The 12,413-nt window shown below is 38.4% G+C and overlaps 1 protein-coding gene across 1 annotated transcript in view; it reads right to left on the reverse strand.

The window, feature by feature from the left end:
- The window catches only part of HTR4 (5-hydroxytryptamine receptor 4), a 152,956-nt gene that overhangs the window by 17,904 nt on the left and 122,639 nt on the right, over positions 1–12,413 (reverse strand). Inside the window, exon 5 of the mRNA XM_054488416.1 lies at positions 11,801–12,369. Within this exon, the coding sequence (XP_054344391.1) occupies positions 11,801–12,369 (569 nt within the window). The remainder of the gene's footprint in view (positions 1–11,800; positions 12,370–12,413) is intronic.

Here is a 12,413-nt window from a genome sequence, read left to right on the forward strand (position 1 = left end):
TTTCACACACTGGCATTATGCCTCTTTCTAATACATGCATGCAGACAAATTAAAATTGCCCTCAAAACATTTATATGATAATAATTCATGTTTAGAAGCTATATTTAGAAGACTATGTAACCTATATGTCTAGACAAATGGTGTCATCATTCAACCAAATGCTGTCTTGACTTCTATTTTGATCGTGGGTTGCATATTTCCAAAGACACTTGTCCAACAGAAAATAGTCAAACACAATTGCAGACATCTCTGCTACTGTGTACACTAGTTAGTACAATTTTAGTAATCAAAACCCTGTAAGACTGTCTTTCAAAAGCATATTTTATTTCATTGGCTACCCATTTGCTTATTTAATAATAAAATTGCATGTAAATCAAAGGGCCATAAGGATAGGACCAAGCTTGGGAGACCTGTGATTCTAAACCATTGAGGCCAGGCTTGGCTGTTTCTAATTCAACTTGGAAAAGTAAAATTCCATTTTGTCAAAAAGACTTTAAAGGAAGGAGGCCCCACAATATCAGAGTGTTGTCATGAACTGGGTCTTCTCAATGTGAATCTTGTAGACTAAGTTCTCTATACCTTTTAGGATATCAGGGAAGATTTAACAAAGAAAACCTAATTTTCGATTTTGAGTATTTTAATCCTTCATAAATCTGAAGAGAATCAGGAAGACCTTTCATCAGCAAAAATGTATCAATCAATTGATCATCTACTGTTATGCAGATACTATGTTAGAGACTATACGGTTCCTAGAGAAGAGGAAGCCATAGTTTCTCACCTCAAGGATTACTTGATATGACAGGAATTAAGTAAGGAATTGTATACTCTGAAGCAGTATGAATGTCATGAGAAATAGTGCTGTAAACAGGTCACTGCTATCCAGCAGAAATAGAGAAGAACAAATGCCCAAGTTGAAGAAATGTGAAAAAGGTATGTTCTGAAAACCAAAGGAAGAAGAGTTTGATCCCAATCCTGAGATGAACTTCTTTTAAATTGATTCTTTATTTGACTAATCAATGGGTACCCAAAGATAGAAGTCAACAGGTGGTTAATAAGAATATGTCCATCTGATCTAAACTTATTTCCTTTAAAAAAGAGTATGAAAATGCCTTCATTTGAACAAGTAATGTTTTCCATGGTTTGAAGGCAAACTAGAGAAATATGAACAAAATGGTAGAGTTGATAGACTAAAAAATTACTCATCAACTTTATCCAAAAAGTCAAGGTGATCATGGAAAGTTGTAATCTTAACTCTGACTCTAAGTGGCTGGACAAGGCTGAGTTTTGAAGTCAGAAACAGTTGGGTCTGAATTCCAGCTTCCTTGTTTACTACTTGTGTGACTTTGGGCATGTCACTTACCCTAACACTCAATTTTCTCATCTCTAAAATGACAATGATAATAATACCTTACTTCTTTGAGTTATAAAAATTAGATGCAAATGATGGACTTAGGGTTCTCAAATATAGTAACAAACATTCTTTTCTGGAATAATGTTAGGTTTCATAATCATAATCATTATTATTAATAAAATGGAAAGAGGTCTCTAGTGACCTGTCCAGTACTTTTTAAATGTTTGCCTTGGGTGAGGAAAATGAAGACATGCCTATAAAATTCTAAATTTTATACATGCAGCTAGGAATTTATTTATCTTACATTTTTATGACTTATATTTTGCCCCCATGGTTGAATTTTACAGTTATTTTTATTTAGCTCCATCTCTTCAATACCAGCTGATTGGTTTCTTTTTAAATCCTTAAGCCTGCCCTCTAATATGTTAGCTCTCCCTCAGAGCCACAGAAAAAGTGTCTTGATTTAGTAACATGATACAAGAGTATTCCATTTATGGAGATAGGGATGACTCAGAAAACTTGTGGTTGGAGGGTGAGATAGTTTGGATGTTCATCCCCTTCAAATCTCATGTTGAAATGTAATCCCCAGAGTTGGAGGTTGGGCCTAGTGTGAGGTGTCTGGGTCATGGGGGTGGAAGCCACATGAATGGCTTGGTGTCCTCCTTGCAGGAACACCGAATTGTCACTCTATTAGTTATTGTGAGATCTGGTTGTTAAAAAGAGTCTAGCATCTCCCTCCTCTCTTTCTCTCTCTTGCTCCCCTTCTTGTCTTGAGACATGTATGAACCCCCCTTCATCTTCTGCCATGAGTAAAAGCTTCCTGAGGCCTCACCAGAAGCTGAGCCAATGCTGATGCCATGCTCGTACAGCCTGTAGAGCCATTAGACAAATAAACCTCTTTTCCTTGTAAATTACCCAGCCTCAAGTATTCATTTATAGCAACACAAAATGGGCCAATACAGGGGGTAAGAGTACAGAGCTAAGAATTCTGTTTTGGTTGCATCACATTTCATTTAAGATTTCTAAGGGATACCTATATGGGGTTGTCAAGGAAGCAAACTGGATCTTCTCTTTGGATCTCAGAGGAGTGTTATGTCCTGGAGATATTGATCAAAGAGAGAGCTGACAGCATGAAGATTGTATTTAAAGTTATAGATAGTGAATGTATAAAGTAAGAGCATAGTCTGAGAAGAGTATCAAGAGCCAAGTCCTGAAGAACTCCAACAGTTTGAGGCCAGAGAGAGGGGAAGAGCCTCTAAAAGAGACTGGGAAAAAGTTGCTGGTGAGTTAGCAGGAAAACCAGGAAAGTATGGTGTTAAGGAAAATTAAGGTAGGAAGTATTTTAAGAAGGAAGCTAGGCCAACTCTAAGAGGTCAAGTCAGAATACCTTTTCAAAATTGAAACTTCTATAAGTCAAAAGTTAACCAAAGTTAAAAAGCAAGCAGGAGATGGGGAGGTGTATTTGCCAATTCTATGACACAGGATGAATATACAGAATATAACAAAGAACACCCAGAAATTAATAAGAAAAATACAACAAAGTTGTCACAAAAAGTGCCAAACACATAAAGATGCACTTTATATAAGAATAAATATAAATAGTATATAACTAATTTAAAAGAGGTTCAATCTGACAAATCGCTGAGTAATGCAAATTAAATGATACAGCAATTACTTTTACACTAACCTAATATTTTTTAATGAAGAAAATATGAAAGATTGATAATATTCAATGTTGGTGAGGAGAACTCACACTCACAGATGAGAATGCAAATTGTTACAGTGTGTTAGGATGCCAATATTATAGTAAACATAAACATTTTAAATGAGCACACCTGTCAATACAGCAATTTCATTTTTAGTAGCTATCTGAAAGAAATACTAGCACATGCACCAAGAAATGTGTTCAAGGGCATTAAAAACAGTACAGTTTGCAATGACAAATAATTGGAAATACTTACATGCCCACTAATAGCAAATAATTAAATAAATTTTAATATGTATTTTTAGTACAGAAGATTATGGAACAGCTGAAACAAATGAGTTAAAGCTATATTTTCTCCAGTGAAAAGATCTTCAAAATGTATTGTTAAAGGATAAAAAACAAGATGTAGAAAAGTACATATAAAATGATCCCATTTACATAGAGTAAGAAAAAGTTATGATATTTCTATGGTTTTTATGAATGTCTGTAAATACATTGAAATGATCGGCAGACTAATGTTAACTATTGCCTCTGGGAACAGGGGTAAGATTAGCAGGATAAAGGCTGATACTGATTTTCATTGCTTTGGTTTTATATTTCTTCAATTCATCTGAATTCATCTGAATTTGCTGATGATCTACTTGTGGGATTTTTAAGAAAAATGCAAAAATTGTCTTAGTTGTGTTAAGTTAAAACAATTGATCCGAAGAATTAATTTTAGAATTTGTTAATTCATCAAGAGTTTAAGTTCCTATTACATATCAGACAATATGTAGAGTATTTGGTATATAGCAGTGAATAAAATAGGCAGAATTCCTGTCCTTTGTAAGATTTAACCTCTAGCAGATGCAGGTTTCAACTATTCTGTATAGGCTACCCTTACTCTTATAAGATTCTCCACTCCCACAGTAAAACATTACAGACCAATTTCCTGCACTTTTCATGAACTCATGAAGAAATTTATGGAAGACTGTAATCCCAGCACTTTGGGAGGCTGAGGTGGGTGGATCACAAAATCAGGAGATCGAGACCATCCTGGCTAACATGGTGAAACCCTGTCTCCACTAAAAATATAAAAAAAATTAGCCAGGCATGGTGGCGGGTGCCTGTAGTCCCAGCTACTGGGGAGGATGAGGCAAGAGAATGGCGTGAACCTGGGAGGTGGAGCTTCCAGTGAGCCCAGATCACGCCACTGCACTCCAGCCTGGGTGACAGAGCGAAACTCCTTCTCAAAAAGAAAAAAAAAAAAGACTGAACAAAAAGCAGCAGAAAACTCTGCAGACTTAAATGTCCCTGTCTGACAGCTTTGAAGAGAGTAGCGGTTCTCCTAGCACAGAGTTTGAGATCTGAGAATGGACTGACTGCCTCCTCAAGTGGGTTCCTGACCCCCAAGTAGCCTAACTGGGAGGCACCTCCAAGTGGGGGCAGACTGATACCTCACACAGCCAGGTACCCCTCTGAGATGAAGCTTCTAGAGGAACGATCAGGCAGCAACATTTGCTGTTCAGCAATACTCGCTATTCTGCAGCCTCCGCTGCTGATACCCAGGCTAACAGGGTCTGAAGTGTTAACTCCAGCAAACTCCAACAGACCTGCAGCTGAAGGTTGTGACTGTTAGAAGGAAAACTGAAAAACAGAAAGGATGTCCACACCAAAACCCCATCTGTACGTCACCATGATCAAAGACCAAAGGTAGATAAAACCACAAAGATGGGGAAAAAACAGAGCAGAAAAGCTGAAAGTTCTAAAAATCAGAGCACCTCTCCCCCTACAAAGGAGTGCAGCTCCTCACCAGAAATGGAACAAAGCTGGATGGAGAATGACTTTGACGAGTTGAGAGAAGAAGGCCTCAGACGATCAAACTTCTCTGAGCTAAAGGAGAAATTTAAACCCATGGCAAGGAAGCTAAAAACCTTGAAGAAAAATTAGACCAATGGCTAACTAGAATAAGCAGTGTGGAGAAGTCCTTAAAGGACCTATTGGAGCTGAAAACCAAGGCACGAGAACTACGTGACGAATGCACAAGCCTCAGTAGCCGATTCAATCAACTGGAAGAAAGGGTATCAGGGATTGAAGATCAAATGAATGAAATGAAGTGAGAAGAGAAGTTTAGAGACAAAGAGTAAAAAGAAACAAACAAAGCCTCCAAGAAATATGGGACTATGTGAAAAGACCAAATCCACGTCTGATTGGTGTACCTGAAAGTGATGGGGAGAATGGAACCAAGTTGGAAAACACTCTGCAGGATATTATCCAGGAGAACTTCCCCAACCTAGCAAGGCAGGCCAACATTCAAATTCAGGAAATACAGAGAATGCCACAAAGATACTCCTCGAGAAGAGCAACTCCAAGACACATAATTGTCAGATTCACCAAAGTTGAAATGAAGGAAAAAATGTTAACGGCAGCCAGAGAGAAAGGTCAGGTTACCCACAAAGGGAAGCCCATCAGACTAACAGCTGATCTCTCGGCAGAAACACTACAAGCCAGAAGAGAGTGGGGGCCAATATTCAACATTCTTCAAGAAAAGAATTTTCAACCCAGAATTTCATATCCAGCCAAACTAAGCTTCATAAGTGAAGGAGAAATAAAATCCTTTACAGACAAGCAAATGCTGAGAGATTTTGTCACTACCAGGCCTGCCCTAAAAGAGCTCCTGAAGGAAGCACTAAACATGGAAAGGAACAACCGGTACTAGCCATTGCAAAAACATGCCAAATTGTAAAGACTTTCAAGGCTAGGAAGAAACTCCATCAACTAACGAGCAAAATAACCAGCTAACATCATAATGACAGGATCAAATACACACATAACAATACTAACCTTAAATGTAAATGGGCTAAATGATCCAATTAAAAGACACAGACTGGAAAATTGGATAAACAGTCAAGACCCATCAGTGTGCTCTATTCAGGAGACCCATCTCACGTGCAGAGACAAACATAGGCTCAAAATAAAGGGATGGAGGAAGATCTACCAAACAAATGGAAAACAGAAAAAAGGCAGGGCTTGCAATCCTAGTCTCTGATAAAACAGACTTTAAACCAACAAAGATCAAAAGAGACAAAGAAGGCCATTACATAATGGTAAAAGGATCAATTCAACAAGAAGAGCTAACTATCCTAAATAGATATGCACCCAATACAGGAGCACCCAGATTCAAAAAGCAAGTCCTTAGAGACCTACAAAGAGACTTAGATTTCCACACAATAATAATGGGAGACTTCAACACCCCACTGTCAACATTAGACAGATCAATGAGACAGAAAGTTAACAAGGATATCCAGGAATTAAACTCAGCTCTGCACCAAGCAGACCTAATAGACATCTACAGAACTCTCCACCTCAAATCAACAGAATATACATTTGTCTCAGCACCACATCGCACTTATTCCAAAATCGTCCACATAGTTGGAAGTAAAACACTCTTCAGCAAATGTAGAAGAATGAAATTATAGCAAAGCGTCTCTCAGACCACAGTGCAATCAAACTAGAACTCAGGATTAAGAAATCCACTCAAAACCGCTCAACTGCATGGAAACAGAACAACCTGCTCCTGAATGACTACTGGGTACATAACAAAATGAAGGCAGAAATAAATATGTTCTTTGAAACCAGTGAGAACAAAGACATCACATACCAGAATCTCTGGGACACATTTAAAGCAGTGTGTAGAGGGAAATTTATAGCACTAAATGCCCACAAGAGAAAGCAGGAAAGATCCAAAATCGACACCCTAACATCACAATTAAAAGAACTAGAGAAGCAAGAGCAAACACATTCAAAAGCTAGCAGAAGGCAAGAAATAACTAAGATCAGAGCAGAACTGAAGGAGATAGAGACACAAAAAAACCCTTCAAAAAATCAATGAATTCAGGAGCTGTTTTTTTTGAAAAGATCAACAAAATTGATAGACCGCTAGCAAGACTAATAAAGAAGAAAATAGAGAAGAATCAAATAGACGCAATAAAAAATGACAAAGGGGATATCACCACTGATCCCACAGAAATACAAACTACCATCAGAGAATACTATAAACAACTCTATGCAAATAAACTAGGAAATCTAGAAGAAATGGATAAATTCCTGGACACATACACCCTCCCAAGACTAAATCAGGAAGAAGTTGAATCCCTGGATAGACCAATAACAGGGTCTGAAATTGAGGCAATAATTAATAGCCTACCAACCAAAAACAATCCAGGATCAGACAGATTCACAGTTGAATTCTACCAGAGGTACAAGGAGGAGCTGGTACCGTTCCTTCTGAAACTATTCCAATCAATAGAAAAAGAGGGAATCCTCCCTAACTCATTTTATGAGGCCAGCATCATCCTGATACCAAAGCCTGGCAGAGATACAACAAAAGAAAAAGAGAATTTTAGACCAATATCCTTGATGAACATCGATGTAAAAATCCTCAATAAAATACTGGCAAACCAAATCCGGCAGCACATCAAAAAGCTTATCCACCATAATCAAGTGGGCTTCATCCCTGGGATGCAAGGCTGGTTCAACATACACAAATCAATAAACATAGTCCAGCATATAAACAGAACCAAAGACAAAAACCACATGATTATCTCAATAGATGCAGAAAAGGCCTTTAACAAAATTCAACAGCGCTTCATGGTAAAAACTCTCAATAAATTAGGTATTGATGGGACATATATCAAAATAATAAGAGCTATTTATGACAAATCCACAGCCAATATCACACTGAATGGGCAAAAACTGGAAGCATTCCCTTTGAAAACTGGCACAAGACAGGGATGCCCTCTCTCACCACTCCTATTCAACATAGTGTTGGAAGTTCTGGCCAGGGCAATTAGGCAGGAGAAAGAAATAAAAGGTATTCAATTGGGAAAAGAGGAAGTCAAATTGTCCCTGTTTGCAGATGACATGATTGTATATTTAGAAAACCCCATCGTCTCAGCCCAAAATCTCCTTAAGCTGATAGGCAACTTCAGCAAAGTCTCAGGATACAAAATCAATATGCAAAAATCACAAGCATTCTTATACACCAATAACAGACAGAGGGCCAAATCATGAGTGAACTCCCATTCATAATTGCTTCAAAGAGAATAAAATACCTAGGAATCCAACTTACAAGGGATGTGAAGGACCTCTTCAAGGAGAACTACAAACCACTGCTCAATTAAATAAAAGAGGACACAAACAAATGGAAGGACATTCCATGCTCATGGATAGGAAGAATCAATATCGTGAAAATGGCCATACTGCCCAAGGTAATTTATAAATTCAATGCCATCCTCATCAAGCTACCAATGACTTTCTTCACAGAATTGGAAAAAACTACTTTAAAGTTCATATGAAACCAAAAAAGAGCCCGCATTGCCAAGTCAATCCTAAATCAAAAGAATAAAGCTGGAGGCATCACGCTACCTGACTTCAAACTATACTACAAGGCTACAGTAAGCAATACAGCATGGTACTGGGACTAAAATAGAGATATAGACTAATGGAACAGAACAGAGCCCTCCGAAATAATACCACACATCTACAACCATCTGATCTTTGACAAACCTGACAAAAACAAGCAATGGGGAAAGGATTCCCTATTTAATAAATGGTGCTGGGAAAACTGTCTAGCCATTTGTAGAAAGCTGAAACTGGATCCCTTTCTTATACCTTATAAAAAATTAATTCAAGATGGATTAAAGACTTAAATGTCAGACCTAAAACCATAAAAACCCTAGAAGAAAACCTAGGCAATACCATTCAGGACATAGGCATGGGCAAGGACTTCATGTCTGAAACACCAAAAGCAATGGCAACAGAAGCCAAAATTGACAAATGGGATCTAATTAAACTAAAGAGCTTCTGTACAGCAAAAGAAACTACCATCAGAGTGAACAGGCAACCTACAGAATGGGAGAAAATTTTTGCAGTCTACTCATCTGACAAATGGCTAATATCCAGAATCTACAAAGAACTCAAACAAATTTACAAGAAAAAAACAGAGAACCCCATCAGCAAGTGGGCAAAGGATATGAACAGACACTTCTCAAAAGAAGACATTTATGCAGCCAACAGACACATGAAAAAATACTCATCATCACTGGCCATCAGAGAAATGCAAATCAAAACCACAATGAGATACCATCTCACACCAGTTAGAATGGCGATCATTAAAAAGTCAGGAAACAACAGATGCTGGAGAGGATGTGGAGAAATGGGAACACTTTTACACTGTTGGTGGGACTGTAAACTAGTTCAACTATTGTGGAAGACAGTGTGGCGATTCCTCAAGGATCTAGAACTAGAAATACCACTTGACCCAGCCATCCCATTACTGGGTATATACCCAAAGTATTATAAATCATGCTGCTATAAAGACACATGCACACGTATGTTTATTGCAGCACTATTCACAATAGCAAAGACTTGGAACCAACCCAAATGTCCATCAATGATAGACTGGATTAAGAAAATGTGGCACATATATACCATGGAATACTATGCAGCCATAAAAAAGGATGAGTTCATGTCCTTTGTAGGGACATGGATGAAACTGGAAACCATCATTCTCAGCAAACTATCGCAAGGACAAAAAACCAAACACAACATATTCTCACTCATAGGTGGGAATTGAACAATGAGAACACATGGACACAGGAAGGGGAACATCACACTCTGGGGCCTGTCATGGGGTGGGGGGAGGGGGGAGGGATAACATTAGGAGACATACCTAATGTAAATGATGAGTTAATGGGTGCAGCACACCAACATGGCACATGTATACATATGTAACAAACCTGCACGTTGTGCACATGTACCCTAGAACTTAAAGTATAATAAAAATAAAAAATAAAATGGTAATTGTACTCATACCATATAAGGTTCTTCAAAAAAAAAGAAATTTATGGAAGAAAATATGGAGTGTACATCCACATGCCATCTCTAAATTGTCTCTTTGCTTTACAATGATCCTGCAGATTACCAATGCAGCAGGATTTTAACAATACATCTTATTTAGTAAAATAGGCTTTCTTGGGCTGCCCTAGAAACTCCCAAACTCTCTATTAAAAAAACCATCAACTGCTAAACAACTGACTTAGCAAGTGTATTACCAGAGCATACACTGTTTGTAAGTTGTCAACAGCCTGTACTTAGGCAACTGCTAGATTAAATAGCTAAAAACTATTTGGCACCCACACAGAAGTTCTTGTACACACACTTTATGGTTGAATTCTTTCTATGACACTCCTGAAGGCATAATAATTAAGAGAGAATGTCAGTTTCTAGGAGTATCCTTTGGGGCCTTTCCACCAGCTGAAACCACAACACCATGCTAGGCTTTAGCTACAAATCTGCCTACACTTGTAGCAAAAAATGGAATTCATGCTCTGAGCAGCCTCTGAGGCACAGGGTTTATATTTTATAGCAATTCTTATTTTTCTTTTCTTCTTTTCTTACACATGCAAATGAAAATATCTCCCAATTTTCAGCTGCCAGAACAGCTGAATACTAATCATCATTAGAAAAACTAAATGCTTGTCTCAAAGAAGGAACTACTCCTTAGAAATTCCTGCGCATCTCAGGGCAAAGAAAAAAATGTCATCGGCAATCCAGTTTTGCTACAGGATGAATACACTTATCACACACAGCTTTGCATAGCTGAGAACAATTCTAGCCCAAGGTGACCAGAAAAGTCTCAGGGTTTGGAAAGAGGTACCATAACTAGACACTGAACATTCAACTCCAAAGTCACTTCCACCTCCATCCACTTATGTGACCTTGAGGAAGAAAAATCACTGGACCTGTCGGTATTCTCTTATATTTCATTTCCTTCCTTGTACTGTTCTATCTGCCTGAAATGGCTTCCCTGCCTTCTCCTCCATGTCTCAAATTCGTAGGAAATACTATTCTATGTTCTGTGAAGCCTTCCCTGAGCTTCTTAAGCCACATCAGCTTCCTTTCCTTTCTACCCCAATTCTAGATTGCCCATACGTCCATTATATCACATGGTATTACTGTTGTATATTTATTATGGTATTTATTTTAGTTTATCATGTTATTTATGGCCATATTAGGTTTTCAGGCACTACATTATTACTATTGGTCGTAATATTAATAAAACTTTTAGTACCATTGTGAGTGCTTACTATACGTCATGCCCTATATGAATATATTATCTCTACTCATCACAAAACACACATGAGATGAGAATTAACATTCTTACAATTTTTTAAAGGTGAGGAAAGTAAAACCAAGAGAGAGTATGCAGATGGCTAGTAGGAGCACTGAGAATCAAGACAAAACCTATTTTACTTTAAAATCCATGCTTTTAACCACTACTCTAAAGTACCACCTTTAAATAATAATAGATAACATTTACTAAATACTTGTTAAGTGTCAGGCTCTGTACCGTGCTCTCCACATACACTAGCTAATTTGATTCTCATAAAAACTCTGTGATGTAGATACAGTGATTACTATCTTAAGTTTTTAAAAAATGAAATTGAGATTAATAATGTTTAAACAACCTGCCCAAGGTCACAGAACTATGGGGACTCGATTAGAATTCAAATCAGTCTCCCTCCAGAGCCTGAGCTCTTAACCACTGCTGTATTCCATGACCAGATAGTAGAATCTTTTATAATCTTTGCAAACTCTATGGAGGTTTCAGGGATAACCCCTCTGGAAACAGAAAACTGGAGCATTACCCCTTCTGAGTAATACAAATCAACCAAATCAATGAACTCCCTTAGTATACTCACCTTAGTACATGTGTGGATCCATTAATGGTTGTGGTTGAACAAGGGACAGTCTGGCCCAGAATGGAAGGTCTTCGGTAGCGCTCATCATCACAGCAGAGGATGATGAGGAAGGCACGTCTAAAAGACTTATTCAAGAAGGCGTAGAGAAAAGGGTTCAACCCGGAATTGATATAGCCGAGCCAGAGGAAAGCGGTCCACACCTGCCCAGGGACAGTGTAGTTTATGAAAGGATCCACAATATTGGTGACAAAGAATGGTGCCCAGCAGAGGCAGAAGCAACCCATGATGATGCACAGGGTCTTGGCTGCTTTGGTCTCTGTCCTCATGCGGTGAGTGCTATGCTGGTCTGCCGACTGAGGCCTGCTCTCAGAGGAGGCTCCTGCCCGTTGTAACATCTGGATCTGGTGGGCATGCTCCTTAGCTGTGACATAGATGCGGTAATAGGCCAGCACCATGAGGAGAAATGGGATGTAGAAGGCCACCACAGAGCAGGTGATGGCGTAGGGCTTGTTGACCATGAAGACACAGTACGTAGAGTTAGAGTTCTGGTTGAACTTCCTCTTTTCTATCTGAGAATTGGAGGGAGAGAGGAAATGAGGAAAGGAGGTAAAAA

The sequence above is a fragment of the Pongo pygmaeus genome, chromosome 4 (assembly GCF_028885625.2).
Source record: "Pongo pygmaeus isolate AG05252 chromosome 4, NHGRI_mPonPyg2-v2.0_pri, whole genome shotgun sequence".
NCBI lineage: Eukaryota > Metazoa > Chordata > Mammalia > Primates > Hominidae > Pongo > Pongo pygmaeus.